This window comes from Suricata suricatta, chromosome 9 (genome assembly GCF_006229205.1).
Source record: "Suricata suricatta isolate VVHF042 chromosome 9, meerkat_22Aug2017_6uvM2_HiC, whole genome shotgun sequence".
In the NCBI taxonomy this organism is placed as follows: domain Eukaryota; kingdom Metazoa; phylum Chordata; class Mammalia; order Carnivora; family Herpestidae; genus Suricata; species Suricata suricatta.
The window spans coordinates 82,204,477-82,228,924 of record NC_043708.1 but is presented as its reverse complement, the minus strand read 5'-3'; the positions used below and the strand labels follow the sequence as shown (position 1 = coordinate 82,228,924).

The 24,448-nt window shown below is 48.0% G+C and overlaps 1 protein-coding gene and 1 long non-coding RNA gene across 2 annotated transcripts in view; one reads left to right on the top strand and one right to left on the bottom strand.

The window, feature by feature from the left end:
- Positions 1-24,448, top strand: part of PLA2G4E (phospholipase A2 group IVE) — a 55,748-nt gene that overhangs the window by 7,304 nt on the left and 23,996 nt on the right. The window contains exon 3 of the mRNA XM_029952594.1: positions 19,325-19,397. Coding sequence (XP_029808454.1) covers positions 19,325-19,397 — 73 coding nt within the window. The remainder of the gene's footprint in view (positions 1-19,324; positions 19,398-24,448) is intronic.
- LOC115302659 overlaps positions 1,338-24,448 on the bottom strand; it is a 25,481-nt gene continuing 2,370 nt past the window's right edge. Inside the window, exons 2-4 of the long non-coding RNA XR_003913576.1 lie at positions 19,158-19,457; positions 4,278-4,380; positions 1,338-1,466 (exon numbers count right to left, since the gene is read on the bottom strand). This is a non-coding gene — a long non-coding RNA (uncharacterized LOC115302659). The remainder of the gene's footprint in view (positions 1,467-4,277; positions 4,381-19,157; positions 19,458-24,448) is intronic.

Here is a 24,448-nt window from a genome sequence, read left to right as displayed (position 1 = left end):
TTCTACACACATACATATATAGATCAGTGTTATTTACATATACATATATGTATACATGCAATATTGAGCTCATATTGTAAAATTTTCCTACCTATCAGCAAATAGTAATCATTTTCCTTTGCTATTAGAAAAAAATATCTAATGAGGCACCTGGGTGGCTCAGTCGGTTGAGTGTCCCACTTCAGCGCAGGTCCTACTCTTAGAGTTCGTGAGTTCAAGCCCCATGTCAGGCTCTGTGCTGACGGTTCAGAACCTGGAGCCTGCTTCAGATTCTGTGTCTCCCTCTCTCTGCCCCTTCCCTGCTCATGCTGTCTCTCTCTCTCAAAAATAAATAAACATTAAAAAAAACTTTTTAGGGTAGCTGGGGTGGCTCAGTCGGTTGGGCGTCCAACTTCAGTTCAGGTCACCATCTCACAGCTTGTGAGTTTGAGCCTTGCGTCAGGCTCTGTGCTGACAGCTCACAGCCTGGAGTCTGCTTCAGATTCTGTGTCTCCTTCTCTCTGCCCCTCCCCTGCCCATGTTCTGTCTCTCTCTCCCTGTCTCAAAAATAAATAAACATTAAACAAAAATTTTTAAAGGAAAAAATTTTAATAAATGGCTACAATTATCATGACATTATCCAAGCATGATCATATCTGCCAATTTTTGATGCTATGAATATTACCTCAAAGCCTAGAAAACATGCCATTAATATCCAAATTACAATGATTCCCCTCTTCTTTGCCATCTTGGCAGAGAGACAGCACTATTTCCCCAAGATTCCACTCCAAGCATCTCAGAGAATTCCCAGGCTGGTGTCCCTGTCATTGAGGCAGTTTCTCTCTCATTTGTCTGCTGACTCTAGACTTCTCTACAGAGGAATCTCTGCTGATTTACCCAGACTGAGAAATGCACCTGTCTTGACAGGATTAATGAGGAGAACCCCCCCCCCCCACCAACACACACCCAGCAAAGTTACCAGATAACCAACATCACCTTGTAATGATAGGTTCTCTCAACCCACATACACAGGGAATCTGTTCCCCCACAAATAGACCCATCGTAGCAAGGTGAGCAAAGGAATTTCAACATGATTCCTGTGCCTTGGATTCTAATCAACTAAGCCCCAAAACTGAGCCCCAGACGCTGGTCCAACCTCCTTTCCTCTTATGGGCAATTCCCCTGTGGGACACTGATTATCCTTCCTTACCATCTGACCTCAACAGTTTTCTTGAAGATCTCCTCAGTTCCTCAAATACATTTCAATAATTTGAATACCCAGTGGAAAGGGGTTAGGGTCCCAACCTTTTTCCACCAAGAGACTTCTTTGCTCCTACATAAATTTATGAGGCAGTGAAGTTCCTAAGGAAGGGTACTACCCAGCTCCATTCAGCAGTGTCTGAGGCCCAAATGCCATGGATATACCAAGGAGGGGGTGGCTCCTAGCTCCGTCCATCAGCGGCTTCGAATTCATAGCCCTTGTTAAGCTAAATAAACAAACAACAACAGAAATAAAAAGCAGTTACAGGAATAATGCTACTTTGAACATCTCTGGGGATTTGTGCAAGAGTTTATGTACAATAAATTCCTCGAAATAGAACTGCAAGTTTTAAATATGAATGAAGATTACCAAATTGCCCTCCAAAAAGTCTGTATCAATTTACATTCTGTCAACAAAGTCTTGTAGTCCTCCCCACACCCTGACCAACGTGAAGCCTTATCAACTTTTCTTCCCTGCCAATCTGATAGACGAAAATGGAATCACTTCATTGTTTTAATTTACATTCTTATTATTAGTGGTAAAATTTTATAGGCTTATTGCATATGCCAATGATCCTGACTTTGTTGAACATTAGAATCACCAGGGAAGCTTTTAAAAATCCCAGTGTCCAACTCCCATGTCACATCAGTTCTATTAGCTACCTAGGAGGCAGGCATCAATATTTGTTTAATGATCTCCAGGTAATTCCAGTATTTACCAAAGTTGGGGAAGGGCTGAAATACGGATAAGTACCATGATGTTTGTATCTTTAATCAATTTTTCTATTGCATTGTTTGCTTTTTAATATTTATTTGAAAGAGCTCTTTGTTTACTGGGAAAATTAGCCCTTCATCATGAGCTGGACAAATGTTGTAACAAATTAGCCTTTTATTATTGTTTATGGTTGTTTTGACACAGAGAAGTTTAATCTGTATACAGTCAGAATATTCAATTTGTTTCCTTCATTGCGTCTCAGTTTTGTGTCTTGTTTCCTAACAATGATACAGCAATAATTAATTAGGTTATATTTATTTTTGGAATTTATTTTAGTGTAAAGAGTGAGATGTAGATCCAGTTTATTCTTTCTCCAGATGGCAAAATAGTTGTTTTTTTTAGAAAGTGGTTAGTTTTGGGGGTGCCTGGGTGGCTCAGTCAGTTAAGTGTCTGACTTCAGCTCAGGTCATGATCTCATGGTTCTATAGGTTTGAGCCCCGCGTGGAGTGCTATGCAGACAGCTCAGAGCCTGGAGCCTGCTTCAGATTCTGTGTCTCTCTCTCTCTCTCTGCCCCTCCCAAGCTCATGCTCTGTCTCTCTCAGTTTCTCAAAAATAAATAAACGTTAAAAAAATTAAAAGAATAATTTTCCAACATAATATCAAATAATCCATCTTTTCTATTAATCTGTAATGCTATCATTTTCACGTGCCAATCTTTTATTCCTTTTGCCGCAGGTTTACTTATCGTATTTTCATTGCTGTTGTACATGGGATCTCATTTTCTCTTGTGATTATGATTTTTATAGGAAATTTTATGATTTTTGCTTATTTTTAATCAGCCACCCTTATTATGCCCTAAATTCAGACACATACATACATTCTTTTTATAGTTATTTTTCTTTTTTTTTAATTTATTTATTTTGAGAGAGAGGGTACATGAGTGGGGGAGGGGCAAAGACAGAGAGGAGATAGAAAATCCCAAGCAGGCTCAGCACTGTGAGCGAGGAGCCCAATGTGGGGCTCTAACCTATGAACGAACCAAACAGTGAGATCATGACGTGAGCCAAAGTCAGACGCTTAACCAACTGAGCCACCCAGGTGCCCCCCCCACCGTTGTTTTTAATAAGTATCTCTTAATTCAGAGATTTTTAAATGTGACAAATGCATGCCTTAGAATTGAAATATAGTAATAGCAAAACTTAGACACAACTTAAATGTCCATCACACAAAAATGTGTAGATAAATTGTGGTATACTTTACAGCCATGAAAAGTTGAGGAGTCAGATCTATTCTTATCAACTAGGCAAATCTTATAACCATGTCTGGTTGGGGGGGAGGAAATCCAAGTTTACTGTAGAATATATATCCTTCATGTGATACCACTTACGTAAGTCCAACACATGCAAAGTGGTACCAAACAGAACTTAGAAGTACAGACATATTTAGAAAAGGAATAAAGAGGGCACCTGGGTGGCTCAATCGGTTGAGCATCCAACTCTGGCTCAGGCCATGATCTCAGGGTTCATGAGTTCTAGCCCCACATCGTGCTTGCTGCTGTCAGTGCAGAGCCTGCTTCAGATCCTGTCCACTCTCTCTCTGCCTCTCTTCAGCTCACCCTCTCTTACTCTCTCTCTCTCTCTCTAAAATAAATAAACATTTAAAAATTTTTTAAAAAAGAATAAAGAAATGCCTTGGAATGATGGCTAGACATCCAAGGTTGTGGTTCCCCCCTAGACAGAGGGGAAATGTTACCACTGTTTTATTTTTTTACTCTGGGTAGTGGATTCATAGATGTTTACTTTATTATTCCCTATACATTTTGTATGTCATAGATTTGGTTAATACTTCTTTAAAAGGAGAAGTTGAAATTATAAGCTAAACTGGGAAGATGTGCTTTGTGGGGAGGCTGTTTTATTTGGGCCTGAAAACAGTTTCTTCCTCTCTCAGCTGGATGTCTTTGGGTTAAAAGGTCATCCTGAAAGTCAAATGTTGAGCTCATTTGTGAATTCTTATCCCAGCTTGCTTAGATGCGATTGCCATTTCCTGTGGTCTTTCTGCCACCTGCTTCTTCTTATTCATTATCTCGTGGGCCTGCCCCATCCTGCCTGCCTTTCCTTCCCCTTCCGTCAGCTCAGCCGGACTCACGGGGAGGGGATGGCTGCCTCATTCCACCCCCAGCCAGGAGAAGGGGTGAGCTTACTCTACCCCAGCTCTAGCAGGGACAGTAACCAAAGCTCCTTCTCCATCCCAGTTTACCTGGTGTTGAAATGGAATGAATGGTGAAGGCGATCGTCAGTTCTCCCGTGACAAGGAAAGGCTTACCTGTGCTGGGGTGTCACACAGGCAATAGGTATGGGAGTGGGAGGTAGATGTAGTATAGGGTTGACTTGCAGAGTCAAAGGCCAACAAGAGACCTTGGCAGATCCTAGGAACAAGGGGAGGGATTGGGGCAGATGAGAGAAAGAACTGGGAAGAGATCTTGTCCCATTTTCCTCCGAACAGACTCCTGAAGACAAAATACAGGCATGTACCTCCCACCCTCAATGTCCTGGAGAAGATTTGGTTTCCCTAATTGGAAGGCATAAGGGACTCAGTTCAGGGGACAGAAAGGACACAACCCCGGGTAGTTCTCCCCTCCCCTCTCCCTAATGGAGAATCCCAAATAGAGACCTGCCGCAGAGGTGGTGGTCAGCTGAATTAGCCAGAACTCTCCTTCAGCCACAAGTGCAGAGTAATGGAAGCTGGATTCAAATAAGTATAAGGTGGGGTGGGTGGGATCAGGTCTTTATTGTCTCATGTAATTTCTAAGTCCGAGGTATATGCAGGCTTCAGCCATAGCTGGATCTAGTGGTCCAGAGCACATCCTCAGAACTTTCCCTTTTTCTCCTCGTTTCAACTTTGCTTTTCTCTATGTCAGCTTAGTTTCTCTCTCTTTTTTTTTAACTTTTAAAAAACTTCTAGAGAGCAAGAGGGCATACGTGGGGGAGAGGGAAGGGGAGTGAGAGAGAATCTTAAGCAGGCTTCACGCTCAGTGCAGAGCCCTATGAAGGGCTCAATCCCACAACCCTGGCATCATGACCTGAACCTAAATCAAGAGTCTGACACTCAACTGATTGAGCTACCCAGGCACCCCTATGTTAGCTTAGTTTCTTATGCCGAATCCTTCCATGTGGTGACAGTAACTCAAAGCTTACGGCTTCCTTAGAGTTCATAATCTAGAGAAAAGAATAATAGCTCTCTTTCCCTCCCTCTCTCTCATCACCACCACCACCACCCCCGCCTACCCATATGACCCTGAAAAGAAGAAGTGGAAGGAGATCTAATTGTTCCTGAACCCATCAGTGAATCTAAGATGGGAATGCTGACTGGCCAGGTGGGAGGCGGGGGTTTCAGGAGGCACCTCCGAGGAGGGAGGAAGATTCGCCATGACTGACAGCCCCATGAGATCCCAAGTGTTTTTCTATCAGACGAAGGGGAAAGGGATTCTAGGGGTCATTATGTCCATTCACCAGGATCCCACGTACGGACTCATTCACCCCTTAATCTCAGAACTGGCTTGCATATGTGAAATTGTTCCATATGGATTTTGTTCATATACTCCAAAATAAAGTCAGAATACAGTCAAATTATTCCATCTCAAATAATTGTAAAGCCTAGGAGTGATTATAAATACTCATAGATACAAATAATTACAGAGCGCAAGTCTGGCATGCCAGGTATGTGTCTGCTTTAAAAAATATTTTCAAGAAAAGTGAGAAATAGTGTGGCAAATCATCCTCCTTTTCCCAGGTTTTAGCACTAAAAGTCCCTTGTCCCAAGAAACCCCTCATTCCTTGGCCAATGGGGTTAGTTGGTCACTCTAAGTGAGTCTTTAGTAACTGTTTGTAGCAGATGGGAGCTGAGGGCGGCAAGCCAGCTACAACAGGGGCCTGGTCTGTTCTCTTAGAATCCTGAGTTCTTCCTCTGAGGATTTGCATCACCAGAAAGAGGACTGGAACCCCCCACTCCCACTCACCAGACCCCTACGAATGCATGCACACAGAGCAGGGGTGGAGGGGGGAGGTGGCACCTGCAAGTAGCAGGGGGTGGCTGCAGTGCTGCCAGCTCCCAGGCCTGTGTGACATGAGAGCCTTGAGCCCAGCCCCCTACCGGGCCCACAGCAGCCGGAGCTGGAGCACCTGGCTAGCAGCACCAGGCAGCTCTTCCAGACTGCTCCGGGGCAGGGAAAGGGTTCCCACCCCTCTCTGCTCCTCACAGACCCAGGTGTCCCTTCTGCCTGCTGTGCTTGGCTCACCCACATCTTCCTCACCCAGGTGTAGCCTAGATTTCAGCCCTAAAGGCCAGCCCCACCCACTCCACTGCCAGAATGCCCTTTGCCCCATGCATCCTCCCCCGGCAGCTCCCTGCTGCTCTCCAAGCCCAGGCTCTGGAGCCCACCCGCCACCAACCAGCCAGGGCTTGTAAGAGGGCTGGGCAGGGCCCCCCCACCCCCACCCCGCCCCGTGTCAGAGATCCAGCTCAGCCACTCTCCACTTCCTCAGTGCAAATTCTTTAACTCAGACCCTGACCACTATGTCAAAAACAACCAAATCCTCAGGGTACTTGGCCTGAACAGCCCCAAGGCATACATGAGCCCTGAATGTGGCAGAGCAAGCAGGGCTGAGGCTGGTGGGGACAGCTGCAAATGGGTCTTTAGGGTCACATTCCAGGCTCCCCTGGGGTAGTTGCCACTAATCTAGGCTAGTGTGACAGGACTTTATTCTCCAGTGGAGGTTTGAGGTCTCCCTGCAGGAAAGAGCACATGAGCATCCCCTCCCAAGCACACACACCACACTCACAGCTTCACACTCACACTTGTACCTGGGGGTGGTAGGAGAAGTCACAGCCCTGAATCCTGCTGAGGACAGGCCACGGGCTCTGTTTTCACTCACCCCCAGCGCCCTCCTCATGTCTCCCATCTCCCTCACCAAATAACAATCTACTTTGAGTCACTTTCAGCTCTTCCCTAACCATATCCTTGACTGTTCCTCATTTCTGGCATCAAACACACTGTTTACAGTTGGGTGTCTGTTACAGCTTATTCAGAAGGACCCTGAGAATCCCCCATTTATTCTCTGTCTGAACTGGTGCCCAAGCATCGTGAGACCTCAGGGGGCTGCAGGGCAGGCCAGACCCCTCAAGTCAGCAGCCAGAAAGGTTCTGTGGTTTTGCCGTAGCCTGTCTCAGACTTACCTGAGGTAATGAAAAGGAAGATACAGATGCCAAGCCCCACTTCTAGGATTCCAGACTCACCTAGTCCAACTTCCCATTTTACAGAAGAGGAAAGTGAGGCCTGGAGAGAGGGAGCCATTTGTTTTGTATCATCCTGCAGAGCTGGAAGTGGAGCCCACAGTCTTGGTTTCCAGTCCAGGGCTCTGCGCACCACACCACGGTGCCTCCCTGAACACTGACCTTGAAATCAGTAGGGAGCCAAGGCATTCCTCAGCTTTGCTGGGACCTGTCCAACCCAGGAATTGGCATGAGGGCACCTCCTGCTCACAGGTGCTTGCAGACCAACACCATCCATCCCTATGTCCTCTGCCCTGAGACATGGTGGGGAGCGGCTCTCAAGAAATGACTGTAAAACTTTGGTTCAGGGGCTTGACCCAGATGGAGCCCGTGGGGAATTATGTTCCTCTGCTAGAACTTGGCTGTAACCAAATTCAGTCCAAAGACAGTGAATAGGATAGACTAGAACCATCGGATACAGTTCTTAAAACAAGGGCACCAGGGGCACCTGGGTGCCTCAGTCGGTTAAGCTTCTGACTCTGGCTCAGGTCATGATTTCACAGTTGGTGAGTTAGAGCACTGCACTGGGCTTTATGCTGACAGCTCAGAGCCTGGAGCCTGCTTCAGATTCTGTCTCCATCTCTCCTGCCCCTCCGCTGCTCAAGCTCACTTGCACACGCTCTCCCTCTCTTTCTCTCTCTCTCTCTCTCTCTCTCTCTCTCTCAAAAATAAATAAACATTTAAAATGTTAGTAAAAATTAAAAAAAAAAAACAACGGCACCAGTACAAGCTCACCCTGACACATTACCCCAGAGCTGAACTTGCTAGAACCCTCCCCCAGTTCTCTCCTTGTGGAGTCAGGAGTCTACCCTCACCCCATGCCCTGGCTGCAAGACACTTGTCAGAGTTTGGGGGATGCTTGGTTAGCCAGCTTGGGACCAAGAAAAGTGAGGGCCACTTGTCATCCCTCTGTGGGAGAAGCCAGGAGCTCCCCACCCCCCACATCTGCCCTGCAGGTTCCCCTAGGCTTGGCAGGAGAGGTCTGTGGGATAACAAGGCAATAGAGAAGGGAGCAGGGAAAGGAAGAGAAGAAGGCGTAGGTCTGCTCTGGATTCCTCCCCCTTCTCCATAGAAAACAGGTCTCTGTCTTTCCCAAACCCTAGTCCCTTAGGTCCAGAGTGACAGCAAGAAAATCTGAGGCAGTCTGTGTGGCACTGGAGTCCATAGGGCACTTGGATAGGATGAGACCCAGCAGCATTTTTCACAGGTAAAGAGGGAGACGTATTTTGTAGGCCATGGCTTGCCCCAGGGGGCCACACTAGGCTGATCAGAGAGACGCACCTGGCTCCCAGCTCACCCAAACCACACAGTGCTGATGGTCACCTGTTCTACCCATAGAAGCGGGATTTGCTATCTTTCTTAAACACTCTCTGCTCAGAAACTTCCCATGAGTTACCACTGCCAACAATCATGATTCTCACACTTGATACCCAGGACTTTCTCTTTTCATCTCTTTTCTGAGTCTTCGTACCCTTGCTCATGCTATCTTGCCTGACACAAATGCCATTTCCTGCTTTATTCGTCAGGTCCCTACCCCTCCTCCAAGAGCAAGTGCAAGTTCTTCCTAAGCCATGCAGCCTCTTCTGACCTTCCCAGCCCAGGATCGTCATGCTCTCTGAGTGGCTTAATTTCATACCTCTCTTCCTCATCTGTGACAAGATCATCTTGAGACCACTTATGTGACCTTCCTATCTCACCCAATTAGATTGGAGCTCCTTGGGCAGGGATGCTGTCTTGGTGTCTCTGATCTTACTATGTATCACACCTCTTGTGGGGGGACCATCACTAAGTGAGCATCAGCCACGTGCTGAGACCTTCATCCCATTTAGTCTCCATAACCACCCCAGGAGTAAAAATCATTAAGCTTTCCATTTTACAGATGGAGAAACTCAAGCTTATAGCGATAAATTTACCCAGGTCCATGCAGCTAACATGTAGCAGAAGCAGTTTTCAGATGCAGGTCTGTGACACTTCAAAGGTAGACCCTTAACCAACTATACCATGTTCAGTCAGGTTTGAGACAGTGGCAGTGTCATCCTCACAGAGGTGATCAGTGACAAAGAGTAAATGCAGTGTAGAAAAGGCTCCAGCCAGTCTTGCTATGTGAGAGAGAGTCAGGAGCTGGAAAATAACACCTGTCATCTAGTTGAAATGAGAGGCCACAACTTTTAGTAGCAGGAACTTTCCAAGATTGAGAAATGTGGAGTTGTGGATGGAAGTACTTTGAGGATTAGCATTTTGTTATCAAGAAGAATGGAAAATATTTGTGAGCCAGATCTACTGACAAAACTAATACTATAAGTATTATCTACATTAGCATGAAGGTCTTTCTTGTTATGTTGTTTAAAAATATGTATATATTTTTTTAATGTGTGTTTATTTTTGAGAGAGAGAACAGGGGAGGGGCAGAGAGAGAAGGTGACAGAGGATCAGAACCGGGCTCTGTGCTGACAGCAGACAGCCTGATGTGGGGCTCAAACCCACTAACCTTGAGATCATGTCCTGAGGTGAAGTCAGATGCTTAACCAACTAAGCTACCCAGATGCCCCTATTTCTTATCTTGTTTATGCTTATCTTGTATCATTTTGTGTCTCCTCATCATGAAATGGAGTCATGTCTAGCTTGTTGGTGGGAAATCCTGACAATCTCAACTTATTAAGATACATCTCCTGATGTGTGTGTTGTTACAGCCAGAAGTTCTGGGGTCAGACTGACTTGCATCCCAGCCCTGTCACTTACCATGGTGACCTTGAGCAACTTACTTATCCTCTCCCATGTTTCAATTCTTTTTTTAGTGAGATAATAATATATACTTCACAAGTAATATAAAATATGAGGAATAGGCTTTGTCACTTTGTTTACATTCAGCAAATGTTAGCCACTTCATTTCTGTTGACATCTGGTAATATTCTAGTGTGTGAATGTGCCCTAGCGATCAAACCATTCCGTTACGTTAGGTGTTTCCAGTTGATAAACAAGACAAGCAATGTCTCTACCCTTAAAGGGTTCCAGTCTAATGGAAAGAGACAGAAAGAATAAATGAACAAGATAACCCAAGATATGATACATTAAATCAAATCAAATAACCAGAGTGACTCAGAAGCACACAGGTGGACAAGAGGCACACACGTTATGGAGGGCAGTCAGACAAAGAGTTGCTGGAGAAAAAGGACATTTGTGCAGATCTGTGACCATGAAAGAGAGGAGCAACACACAGAGTCACGGTCAAAGACATCAGGCTGGAGAACAGCAAGTGCAGAGTCCCTGATATGGGAAAGAGCTTGCCATGTTCCAGGCAGGGAGGGCCAGTAGAGCTGGAACTCGTGCATGAGGGGAGGAATGGAACAGATGTGAGCAGCCAGACCACAATGGACATTCCAGAGCATGGCAAGAAGTGAGAGCAACCAAAAGCTGGGAGGGTTTTACTCAGGGTTGCAACATCATCTAGCTGATGTTTTCAGGAGACCACTTGTGCTCTTCTTCAGAGAATGGCTTGAGGCACCTGGGTGGCTCAGTCTGTTGAGCATCTGACTTTGGTCCGGTCATGATCTCACAGTTCGTGGGTTCGAGACCCGCATCAGGCTCTGTGCTGACAGCTAGCTCAGAGCATGGAGCCTGTTTCAGATTCTGTGTCTCCCTCTCTCTGACCCTTCCCTGCTCACACTGTCTCTCTGTCTCTCAAAAATAAATAAAAAACAGAAAAAAAAAAAAGAGAGAATGGCTTATAGGAAGGCAAGAGAGGAAGCAGGGAGATAGGGTGGGCTACTGTGGTGGTTGCAATGCTTAAAGGCAAAGGGCTTGCACTAGAGCAAGGGCAGTGAAGCTGGGGAAAAGCTGGAGGGAAAGCATTTCCTCTGAGGATACGGAGCGTATCCTCCTTGGTCCCGCGAGCCACGTGTTTGCCCTCATGACTGGTTGTTACTTCCCTGTACCCACGTACTCTTCTCCAGTCTCCCCTCCGACCGGCAACCACTATTCAACTTTCTTGGTGTTTTCCGATTTAAGAGCTGCAGTGAAATCTCATGGTGTCTTAATGTGCGTTTTCCTGATTATGGATGATTTTGAGCATCCCCTCAAATGCCTGTTAGCTTTTGGGGATTCCTTTCCCACATAAACAGCAGGTTCACATTTTTGGTCTATTTTTATGTTGGCACAGCCATCTTTTTCTTGTGGATTACATAAGAATTCTTTGTATATACTAGATAGTGATCTAGTGATTTGGGGATTGGCAAATGCATTGCAAATATCTTCTGGCATTCTGTCTATCAGCTATCTTTTAGTTTTTTCTCACGTTCTTAGTTGACAGAGATCCTTAATCCTTATGTAGAGATTTAGAAATCTTTTGCCTTATGGTTCCTGGTTTCCAAGTGTTTAATAAATCCTTCTTTTCCCCAAGATCATAAATAGATTCTCCCATATTGTCTTCTGTTAGCTGTATGGCTTTCCATTTCATGTGTTGATCCCATTTACAGCCTAATTTTTAAATAGGGCAATAAAGGGGATGTTGTTTAATTTGTTCTATTTAGCGAGCCATTCAGATGTGGCATCTGTTAAATTGCTGTTCTTTCCCTCCTGATTTGTGGTGCCAATTTTATCGTTAATTAAGTTCCATTAAATATCAGGGTGTATCGGTGATGCTCTATCTCTGTCCTATTGGTCCCGTTCTTGTGCCAATGACATACTATGTGTGGCTTCGTACTTTATCTTAGAATCTGACAGGGCGGTGATGGTGGAGGGCACTTGAGGGGAAGAGCACTGGGTGTTGTATGGAAAACAATTTGACAATAAAATATTATGAAAAAAAATAAATTCTAAATAAATTATACTTTAAATATTAAAAAAAAAAAAAAGAATCTGACAGGGCAAGACTCTCTTCTTTATCATTATTTCCTAACAGCCAGTTTGTTATCCATGGATATTTATTAAGAGGAAAAAGTTTGGGATATATTTTGGAGGTAGGGCTTTTCTTGTGGTATCTTTTGCTTGACTGAAAATTTATGTTCCTATATATTCAAATCTGGTAATATATCTTTATTGGCTTCTAGGCTTTGTACCTTATTTAGGAAGATTGTCTTCATCCCAATATTATATTAATGTTCTCCAATGTCTAATTTTAACTCTTCTATATTTTTATTTTAATGGTTATGTTTTTTAATCTGTCTGGAATTTGTTTTTGTACAGTTATAAAGTTGGGATCTAACAATTTTATCCTGGGGCAAGCTAGTTTTTCCAATAACAAATAGTCCATTTTTTCATCCCCACACTAAAATTCCATATATACCCAGGATTGTTTCTGGGCTTTATTTGCTTTATGGAAGGTATTGGAATCCAGAATTCATTGCCAAAGAATAGATAAACGTTGGATGCATTTGAGCAGATTGGCAGGTTGAAGGGGTGGCTACAGTGCTCACTGGCCAGCCAGGTATGAGGGGCGTGAATCCCTGAGAGGCAGAGGCGGCTGAGAGACAGAAGCCACTGATGGGATGGGAAGGAAGGGACAGGAGCTGAAGGTATCTTGAAAGGGGAAAGGCAAGGAATTCATCCTTGCTGGATCCTTGGGGAGTGATGTCACCTCTACCTGGCATAGAAAAAAGTCCCACAGATACCACCAACCAAGTTCCATCCCTGCATTGGGGCCTAGTCAGCCCTATGTTCAGATCTCACCCTCAATTTCACAAAATCACTTTAATATGTGGGCCAGAAAAGCCGGTTGTGAAGCCTCAGGCAACAGCTCAGGCAGGAAACTCCCAGTGTACCCAGCTGGGCAGCCGAGCAGGCGAGGTCACCTCACCAGGCCCCTGTGAGCCTACCACTAGGCCCGAGATAGGGATCGGGTGGGTGGGGCAGGAGGATCCTCTAAGCTGTCCTGAGACAGGCAGAGTCTGGACACACCCTCTCTCCATCTGGCTTCCCAGGAGGTAGAGCTGGGGACACCTGTACTTGACCCTTTCCTCACCAAGGATTGAGGCAATTATTTTTTACTTCTCCTCCTAACTTTGGGAGCCCTGACTATGGTCTCTGCCTCCCATGAAGCCCATGCCCACAGCTCCTGGGCACCAAGCTGTGGGACACAGTGGAGTTAGGAGGGAGGTGCACCTTCCCTGCCTCCCCTATCTCCTCAGATGACCAGAGGGGCATCTCTGAGCCATGACCTTGATAAGCTGAAGAGAGAGAGGGCTTTCACAGATCATGGCTGGGCTAATCCTAAAGTTGTAAGGGCCCAGGGTCCCCTTCTTGCCATCCTGTTCCCTTGGACAACCAGGTAGTATGTTTCTGTAGGTGGCCAACTGCTGACCCCAAGGGCCAGCGTTCCCTTCTGGTTTCTACATTTCCAAGATCGGCAGACTTCAGGGTCCCTTGATGCTAAGAGGTCTAGACCCCTTGTTCCCCTTCTGCCTACCCACCCTAACCCCTCCCCCTGCAATCCCAGCCACAGCAGAGAGGTGTCCAAGGGCGGAGCTCTGAGTCAGAATATAAATTCCCAATCTTGCCACCCAGCTGGAGAGCCGACACGATGCTCCAGAGGCAGATGCCCGCCTGGCATTCCCACTACCAACCAGACCTGTGCCAAGCAGAAGATGGCAAGCCTTCAGCGCCCTGCGCCTTGGAGGTGAGGGAGCAGTGCTGGGTAGGCAGGGCAGAGGCTGAGGGCAGGAGATAGGCACAGGGAGGGCTGGGAGCATTGTAGACTCGAGACAAGGAGCACCGAGGCTCAGCAGCCCCTACCTAGCACCCGGGAATATGGTCTGGCCCAGCTGGAACTCCTGAGTGGATGGCCCACCTGAGGGTACCCACAGGCTCGACAAGGGGCTGTGGTGTGGCTTAGAGCCATCTGCGGCCAGGCTAGCGCCTGGATAGGCGGTGCTTGGCACTGCCAGGGGTGGATCCACACTCTCTTGTCCTGCCTGTGAGTGGAAATTTACCCTGTGGACATTCTAAACTGTCATGCCTTGTAAGTGTGTGTTGTGGTGTCCCATGAGGATCAGTGGCATTGCCAACCTGTCACATTAGCCACGAAGCCCAGCTGGGTCTGTAGTCAAGACTTCTAATGGCCTCAAAGAGAGACCCTGGGTTCAAGGATCAGGTTGCCAGGGCTCCAGACCAGCTCCACCTCAGCTTTCCCACTTACCTCAAGCTTCTCCTTTGCCATAGGCCTGCCACAGCCAGGACTTTTGGCAGCAGTTTCTTCCTCATTCCCCTCCCCAGGGCTCCCTCTCCTAGCCCACACTGAACTACTGAATGAGATGAGTGATACCCTGAAAGTGTCTTGTCCTTTTGGGGTGGGAAATGGAGACCCTACTCAGCCTCTAATGATCCCAAGGAGGGGATCTCTGAGCTGCATGGTGCCTGGTGCCCCGCTGCCCTGGCCAGGATAGACATCACCTTCTGGGATGTGCCCACGTTTCCCCACAGCCCTCGGGGAGCTGGAAGAGCCTCTGGTCAGCCCTTGTTCCTGCCTCCCCAGCCTGGTTGAGACTGCGGAACCCAGGCTGGGGGAGAGCTTCCACAGGAGAGACGGGGAGTGGAGCAGCTGAGGATTGCGCCTGTCCCTCTCAGGCCCCAGAGGGTCCAAGGCTCTTGCCGTGACCTCTTACCTAGCCTGTGTGTTAAAAAGGAAACAGCTATGGTAGCTCTTCCCGGAACCCCCTGGTCTGGGATGTTGTTTGGACTAGCTGGGAAATATTCTGAGGTCCCATAAAGTCCCCATCCCAGTGGTGTCCTCTTAGGGAGGGCCCACACATCCAGCTATTCGGGGCTCTGATACAGGTGTTGCAAGGAACAAGCTACACCCAGTTCACTGAGGAGGAGGAGGTGGCACCACCAGTGGTGACTGTCCTGAGAAGCCCTGGGGAGGGATGGCCCACAGACTCCTTGCACGCTGCCTTCCCTCTCCTGCACTCCAGACCTTGTGGGCTGGTTTGGTTAGGGTATGCCTGGCCCAGGGATGGACATCACACCCACCAGCTCTACAACAGTGTTGTCAGACCTTCTCCCCAACTCCCACCCCGAGCTGGGAGCCTGTCCCTGGGAGCCCATCTATAACTACTCTTCTGACTAATTTGGGGTGACAGCTAGACCTGGGGTACAGGGAGAGCCCTGAATTGGGAGCCAAGGGCCTACTCCTCCCTCTGCTATTAAGTAGTCCAGTACATGACCCAGAGCAAGATTTGAGCCAGTTTGGTTCATTCTCTGTGAGAGACAGCCTCTAGGTGGATGGAAAGTGTGTTGCCTTGTGGTCAGGTAGATCTGCGCCTGAGTCCTGGCCCTGCCACTTCTGGGTTGTGTGCCCTTGTGTGAGATGCAATCTCTCTAAACCCAGTCTTCTCCACAAAGCAGGGATGACAGCGTCTTCCCCACAGTGTGGTTGGAGGGCTAAATGAGAGCAGGTGCCAATGTACCCAGTACAGGCTCAGGGCCTGCCATGCTGGAGGAGGGCAGTGAGTTCTGCTCCCCAACCTCCACCAAGGTCCTACCTATAAAGGTAGGCATGGGAAGGGGTACTATTGAATTGCATAATAGCCAGTCCTGAGGGTCAGAGGGCAACATCTTTTCCACATGAGCTGGTGAGCTCTCCCTGTCTTGAGTACATCTCAAGGGATCCTGGAGGGATCAGCCCCAGAAACCAAGGCCAGGGAGGAGGCCAGAGCTGGAGCCGTGTGTGTGACCGCAGCCTGAGTAATAGAGCCCTTTCTCCCACACGGCTTCCTGAAAACTAGCAGGCCCACCCTCTCTGCAGGTTATTAATGTGTTGGAAAACACTTCTGCACTGTTTGCCAAATAGTTCCTGTCTTGAGTTTCAACACCCCGAGTACTCCCTGCTCCTTACTCAGGAGCCTCCAGTGGCCCCATGAACCGAAGGATTGATGTCCATCCCTGCTCCAGGGCTGCGGCCCAGCTGGCCTGATGTCTGGCCATGGCTATGGTTTCATCCTGATAGCCAGCCAAGGTGTCCTGTCCTGGGAACAGGCTTATCCAAGTCCCTAAAGGGGTTACCCTTACCACACCACAAGCTACCTCATAAACTTGGGTTCCATAATGTTGCTGGTTTCTGCTCCCATCTGCACTGTCACAGACACTGAGCTGTGTTCTATTGGATCTTGGTAACTGGACCAATTATCTGTGGGACTGTGAAGTTTTGCTTATCTCTAGCACCACTCCAGTTCAGTTGGTTATACAGGAGCAAAATATGTACATTTTTATCCAAGAAGTTTATTTTTCTCAGACCTGGTTCTTGGAATCAACTGGGCCCAAGACCTCAATCCCATGGTCCCACTGCTACCTCACAGAATGGCCCCTCTGGGCTGTCTCCCAACTCCCTGCCAGGTTCTGTCTCCCTCCTGGCAAAGATGTCAGAGTAGTTTGTAGGGCACTTTGGAACTGAGTCTCTCCTGCAAATTCATGAGCTTGAAGTTGTGATTTGAGACTCAAAGTAGACCACAAAAGAAGCTTCTGTGGCAGAACTCCTCCAAGAACCCTTAGGTTCTGGTGTGCACTGGCTCTTTAAAAAAAGAGAGAGGGGACCCTGGGTGTTTTGGTTAAGCGCTGACAGCATGGAGCCTACTTAGGATTCTCTCTCCCTCCCTCTCTCTCTCTCTCTCTCTCTCTTTCTCTCTCTCCCTCTCCCTCCCTCTCCCTCTCTCTCTGCCTCTCTCCCTCCTGTGAGCACTCCCTCCCTCCTTCTCTCTCTCTATCTCGCTCTCTCGCTCTCATGCTCTCCCTCTCTCTCTCTCAAAATAATATAAACTTTAAAAAATAAAAGAGAGATCATGGAATATATTGGCAGAAAAGTAGCCAGTAAAGGCACTATTGGTAGAAGTACTACCAGAGTTTGGGGATTATTTGGGGGCCTTGAGGGAATTCAGAGTGAAAAGAAGAAGCCATCAGGAAAAGAGATTCTAAGAGGAAAAGACGAAAGAGGAGGGGCGAGGGGCAAGCAGCACCCATCTTCGTGTTGAAAGTTAAGGGTTTATTTCTTTCTTTTTTATTTTTTTTAATGTTTGTTTATTTTTGAGAGAGAGTGTGTCAGAGTGTAAGCGGGGGAGGGTCAGAGAGAGAGGGAGACACAGAATCTGAAGCAGGTTCCAGGCTCTGAGTGGTCAGTACAGAGCCTGACATGGGGTTTGAACCCCCAAACCATGAGATCATGACCTGAACCAAAGTCAGACACTTAACCGACTGAGACACCCAGGTGCCCCAAGTATTACTTTCAAGTAAGATGACAGCATGGTCATAGTTATGAACAACAGGCTTAAGAATTAGAACTGAATTCAAACTGGGGCTCCTCTGATTCTAGCTGAGTGCCCAACATCAAAGGACTTAGGCTCAGATTCACCATCTGTAAAGTGAGGCTAATAATAACTGCTTCGAGGGATGTTGTAAGGATTGAGCAATATGAAACAGAGATTAGACACACAATGCCTAGCATGTGGCAGACACTCCAGAGATAGTAGCCGGTGTGAGCCTTGCTAGCAACAAGTTAGAGTGGGAAGAGACGGTCAGCCTCGCTGGAAGGCATCAGGGTTCGATGACAGCAGAGGGCTTTCCCTGGGAGGCAGGGAGACCTCGAGTGAGGTCCTGCAGGAAGCTGTGAATGCTCATTCCTTCCAGACAAGACACAAGGGTGTCGGGCAGAGCTAAGAACAGCCCTTCTGCCGGCAGAGAAGGGCTATGATGGCCAAGAGCCCATCAACACTCGGAAATGTTCCTGAGGACAAACACTTGCCTGGGCTGAGGCCTCTGGTGGCCCACATTTGAAGTTTGGTTGCCATCTGAGAAAGTGAGCCACTGGGAACAGGCTTCGCCAGAAGTGCTCTCCTGGGTGAAAACTGACTCCCGCTTCCTCAGCAGATCACACCAGGTTCCCCGCTCTCCCAGCTGGGGAGCGAGCAATGAGGAGGCCCCCAGGCCCAAGTGGGTATGGCCAACAGCCACAGCCATATTTCCAACAGCAGGAGAGAAGTGGTGTGTGTGGCCTTTGCCCTGAGTCACCCAGCTCACAACAGAATCCTGTTAGATCAAGCTATTGCGTGTGAGGATTTCCAGCATGTCAGAGTTAATCTCACAACAACGTTCCTCGGACTGTTCGGCTTTTGCTCTGATTGCAAGGCAGCTGTTGGGAACTGAGGAGGAAGGGGCCTGAAGTCTGACTTACCACCTCTCTCAGGTTCTAAGTAGCAGCCTTCCCAGGCTTCATTCTATTGTTGCTGCTTAGAATAAGCCCCAGAAGAGGCTGCAAGGACAGACATCAAAATAATGACAATTCCCCTGACAAGAAAAAAAAAAATTGTAACTGTGTGTGGTGATGGATGTTAACCAAACTCATTGTGGTAATTATATTGCAATATGTATGTATATCAAGTCATCTTATTATACACTTAAAACTAAGTTCTATCTCAATTGTATCTCACTTTTAAAAGACAGCAATAGCTCAATCATAAAGGTCTTAATGAAGATTTAAAAATGCAAGAAAGGGGCGCCTGAGTGGCTCAGTCAGTTAAGCATCTGACTTTGGCTCAGTTCACGATCATGTGGTTTGTGGGTTCGAGCCCTGCGTCAGGTTCTGGGCTGACAGCTTAGACCCTGGAGCCTGCTTCAGATTCTGTGTCTCCCTCTCTCTCTGTTCCTCCCCTGCTCATGCTCTGTCTCTCTCTCTCTCAAAAATAAATAAAGATTAAAGGTTTTTTTTAAGTGTAAGAGAAGTGTCTGGCAAATAGTAAGTGTTCAGTAGATGCTACCGATTGCAGTATTATTCTTTCTGATAATATAGCCAAGGCAAATGAACTATCTGTATACAATCTAAGTTGAAAATAAAAATAATTATAACATTTTTTAAAAACCCCAAAACGTGGTAATAGTGAGAAGCAAGCCCCTCACCTCAGGAGCTCTGGGGACCAGCAGTGTCCTTCAGAGCCCAGAAATGTGGATTGACTGGGAGGAGTCATCTTGGGTCTAAGCAGTGGGAGCCTGTGTCCAGCTTGAGCTGCTTTCTCTGTCAGTTGTCATCACCTGAAGAGTGAGTCCACTGTCCTCTCAACCCACAGGTTGGGGTCTCTCCATGCCACCTGCTGACAGTGAAGATCATCCGGATGAAAAATGTCCGACAGGCTGACATGGGTGAGTATCCTGTCTTCCTTTCTTCTCTATGCACGGGGCCTGGATGGCGTCCTGCCCTGGCTGGAGAAACGTCAGGTGTTTGTGGGGGGTGGGTGCGGTGTGTCTGCCATGCTCAGGCTGTATTTCAGACTTTGGTCTTGATATCATTTTCCCAGGCGCCCCTCGAAGCTGTAACCTTGGCACTACCAGCCCCTGCAGTGTGGCTGGGTCTGAGAAAGATGTTCACCTCACTGTCTCCTTCCCACTCCCCTCTCCCTAGTGCCCACTTGCAGGACCAGCAGCTTCTCCCACCCTGGGCACTTCTTGCTTCTGCTTGAGTGTATGGGCTATTAGGGTGAAGAAGGAGGGGCCCTTCTGCCAGCCTAGTCTCTGTGCTCCTGCTCAGTGCATGGATCCCAGACTGGGCTCTGGGGTTCATGGCAGAGGCCACATAGCACCAGCTCTGCAGTGTAGCCCCATGGATGTGGTTTGACTCACCAGCGCTCTTAGTGCAGTGTTTTCTTACAGCCTTACCTTCACCCTCATCCCAGCCGCTGCTGCATTCCCAGGTTATGGGGGCCCTGGGAAGTGTCTGGCTTCGGCAGGAAATGAAGGTATCTGAGTGGGCAGGATGCTCCCCTCATGCTTGTCTTTTCAAGAAATCAGGAGAGCCCAGATCCCCTCCCTGTGCTGCCCTCAACTTGCCCCATCCAGAGAGAGGCTTGGCTCTCAAGGAGGAGAGAGCTCTGTGTCAAGGCCCCTTGGCCATGGGGGTGTCTGCACTCACAAGAGCCACCAGGCTTCCCCAAAACTCCTTTATACTCCCACTGCCCTCATCCTGGCATTCAGCTAGGCTAGAAAGAGCCTCAGGGGGACAGAGAATGCAGAGAGCTGTGATACCAAGTATACATTTTAACATTTACACCCAAAGTGATTATGGACTAGTAATAGGAAATGGCGTTCTAACCTTGTCACTGTAGAATTTAGAGCTGGAGGAGGACATTGAAAGCTGGGAGTAGCCAAGGAAGGCTGCTCTGAGGGCCTGAAGTCTGAGAGGGCAGGGTGTGAGCATCCCAAGGTCCTGGGAGCCTGATCTGCGGGAGGGGCAATCCTGAAGAGGTAGAGGAGCCACATGGCATCTGTGAGCACCTGCTGGGGGCCGCGGGGAGAGGGGAGGGCAGGCCTCCAAACAACATGTGCTCCTCTCCACGACCTGAGGCTGGTGCTGAGGCCTATTCTGCAGGTGAGGGCTAATGATTGCCTATGGTGGAAGCAGAGTCTGATTCCAGGTCTGGACTCACAGGTAGAGGCAGGAGGAGTAGGAGAAGGAGGCTAGGGCCAGGCAGCAAAGGGATGCGGATCCAAGTAATAGGGCATCTGAGTTCTGGAGGAAGGGATTGCATGATTTCCTGAGGCTATATGCAGATTGTGCTGAGCATAGGTGGGAGAGGCTGACTAACTTGCTGGGAAACTGTTGTAGCAATGCAGGCATTAGTGTGCAAGGAAGAGAAGGGAGGGGTTCCCTGGGGTTCAGGGAAAGCTAAGAGGTCAGGAAGGACTCCATACGGGCCCCCTGGTGGGCAGGGTGTCCAGAGCCCATGCCAGTGGGGTCAGTTGCAGCCAGTGTCCAGTTTGGGCCTGGCTCTGCCAACAGGCTGGCGGGAGGGCCAGAGACTTCTCCTCTGGCTCCTCAGGACCTCCCAGACCTCCCAGAATGAGGAGAAGCAGTCCCTGGGCCTGGGGCCTGGCCACCTCTTTTGCCTTTCTTGCCCATGCGACGGTGGGTCACCCAGACACTTCACCCACCCCTGGGCAGAGTTCACCCACTCCCCCCACCCCGGGATACCCACAGCTCACACATGCCCACAGCTGCACTCCTCTGCCTCCGCTCCTGGGGTGTGTCTGTCCCAACCCTGCGGCTTACACAGCCTGCACGCTCTCACGGCATGCCTGCACCTGTGTGTGTGGACCTTCCCTTTGTCCAAGCCCCTTTCCTCTGTCTTCTGCCACACCCGTCCTCTGCATAGCCCGGAGGTGGGGAGCTGGGGGATCAGGCATCCAGATAAGAGAGCTGAGGTCTGGCTCTGCCACCCTCCTCTTCCCCTTCCCCGTACACCCCTTTGGCACACAGCTGCCTTTGGAAGTTTCCGGGTCCTCTTTGGGACTCTCTTGTTGTTTACATTTCCCTCATTTTTCCTGAGGAACAGGGTGGGAGGCATACATGGTGTCTGGGAGCTCCAGCCTGGGGCATGTTTCTGTGACTCCACCGTTGCCACCTTGCCTGATGAGGTTTGCAGCTATCCTGAGGTCTTCTGGGCCCCGGATTACCTTTATCCCAAAACTTTTCCCTTCTACCATAGATCAAAAATGAGCTTCACTCTGGTTCAGCCCTCTAGCGTATGTCTGGGCTCCCTAAGATTTCAAGGAGCCTGGAAGGGATGAGATTCAGTGATGATTTCCTTGTCAAGGTGTTTTCCGGCCAGCCCTGAGCCAGGACTAGGTAGAGTGGACCTAGAGACCTCCTAGCTACCAAGAGTTTTTCTTTCTCTTGGGGAAAGAAAATTAAAACTCAAACCAGTACCCCCAAGAGATATGAGGCAGGTGTCTCCAGAGGTATTCGGAAGACAGTGTTCTCAACATCTGTAGATCTCATTGAGTCATCTTTGCCACCCACATTCCAGGAAAGGAGGCATGTCACTCAAATGACCAAGCCAGCTGTCACTCTAAGAGGAACAAGGATCATACCTATCAATGCCAGGAAATCCCCTGAAGTCCCTGAAATCCTCAGAATTGGGTCAGCGTTGTTTACCATTCTTATTGCCAACATGCTGGTCACTCTCCTTATAGTTAGATAACGATGCCTGCCCCAGATTTTCATCTGGGCCCCCGCTGGTCTTGCTTCATTAAATCATCTCTCCCTCCCCAGGGTCTCACTGTCCTTCCCCGTCTTGTGGAAAGAACTGAAAAATACTCAGTGCTTGAAGTGTGGGTATCTGATCAACCCTGTCTCTTCCAGGAGTATTTGTATTTTAACTAGAGATTTAAACCTTAGGCCCAAAATGCTGAGACTTTATTTCATGGGCTTAATGGGAGAATTGTAGGCATAGACTGATAACAGGAATGGGATTTTAGAGGCAAAGGGGCCTTTACAGGGGCAATCAAATCATGCTAAGCAGATGGATATAGAGTTGGTAGGGTCACTCCTACAGGCTTCTACTGTACGGAGGCAAACCTGAGGAGAATGTTTCAGGCTGAGGAGCAATGGCTGGTGTCCAGGAAAAGCCAACAGAGAGGTTCTAAGAGATCCCTGGGGAGTCTCCCTATAGACAAAGCAATTGGACATCAAACTTACTTACTTGTCTCTGTAGTGCCCCCGCCCAGAATTTGACACAGGGCTTTAACACAGGAAGTTGGGCTTTTCTATTCAATTCATTTATTCATCAAATGTCTAACAAGTGCCAACACAAGGACTCCAGTACTTCTTGGTGTTCAAGGTGCGTTGGAGACAGACACTCTGACCTGCATTGTGTAACCAGTGCCCTGCCAGGAGAGGAGCAGAGCCTCTAAGCTAGGAGGAGCACCTGGCCCAGAGGTGGGGGCTCAGAGAAGGCTACCAGAGGAGGCCCTGCCTGAAACCTGAACAGGCTAGCCAGTAGAAGGGTGGGAAGTGGCAGCAGAGGTGATGGTGGTCTGCACCAAGGCAGTGGCAGTACAAGTAAGAAGTGGGTGGGCTACAGAGGCCAAAAGAGTTAAACTGATGCCATGTAAGAGCCAAGGACAGTACCTGGTGTCTGGCCCAGACACCTAAGTTGACAGTGAGGAGGAGTAGGTTGGGCATGGAAGAGGTCATCATTTTCTCTACAGTCCTCTGGGTTTCGGTCATTCTTTGTGTCTGGATTAAGTGATTATGGCCTCTAAAAGGCAGTTTCATCTTACCTTTTTTCCATGGGAGGAGGGCCATGAATTCCAATTCACTGAATGGCAAGCCTTCAAAGATTAATTAGACTTAGGAGATGAAATCAGAAGCTAGGGATACTTATGATGTAAACTATGATTCTTACCTCTGATAATGTTCTCAGTGTAGTGACATTGTGAGACCAGTCAGTCCAGGGGAACATTACTAATAATAACTATGAACTAGTTTGGATCAGCCCTATCAGAACAAAACTCCTATCTTCCTACGAGCTTTACCATCTAGAGAACTCTCTGACACTGGAGATTGTATTGACTTGTACCATTTTCTACAAATCTGGTGTGTACCCTGCAAATTACTCCAACAGATTGCCAGGAAAGTGACCAAGGCAGTCATGGCACCTCTTCCTCCCTCCTCCCAGGTTGAATGGAGGGTGGGAGCCAGGCTAGGCTGCTGTTTTTATCACCCTATGCCTTCTGCTGCTCCAACCAGAAGACCTGAGAGGCATTCCTCTACTTTGGGAGAGCTTCCTAAGAATAAAGCCTTTGTCCCTTCTCCAGAGCACATCCAGCAATATCACCCTTCATTTCAAATGAGAGAGAAAAAAAAAGGACACAGCCTCAGGCTTCTTGGGTCACCTTCCTCATGCTGGGAGACTCCTGTAGGTAAGAAGAGCCTGGACGCTGTAGTTGAGACATGAAGTCATATGTAAATTGGGGTCCTTGCTTCTAGATTCTCCTGAGAGGGAGATAGAATCTGAAGCAGACTTGGCACTGTCAGTGCAAGCCTGACTTGGGGCTCAGACTCATGAACCATGAGATCATGACCTGAGCCAGAGTCAGAAGCTTAACCAACTGAGCCACCCAGGTGCCCCAGACTGTGCTCTATCTAATCATTGCTTCTCAGTCCTACTATAGTTTTTCTGGTACCTTGGGCTAATCAAGACTTAAATGACTCTGTAGGAATGACCCCGAATAGCCAAAGTAATATTGAAGAAGAAACCAAAATGGGAGGCATCACATTCCCAGACTTTAGCCTCTACTACAAAGCTGTCATCATCAAGACAGTATGGTATTGGCACAAAAACAGACACATAGACGAATGGAATAGAATAGAGAACCCATAACTGGGCCCACAAATGTACGGCCAATTAATTTTT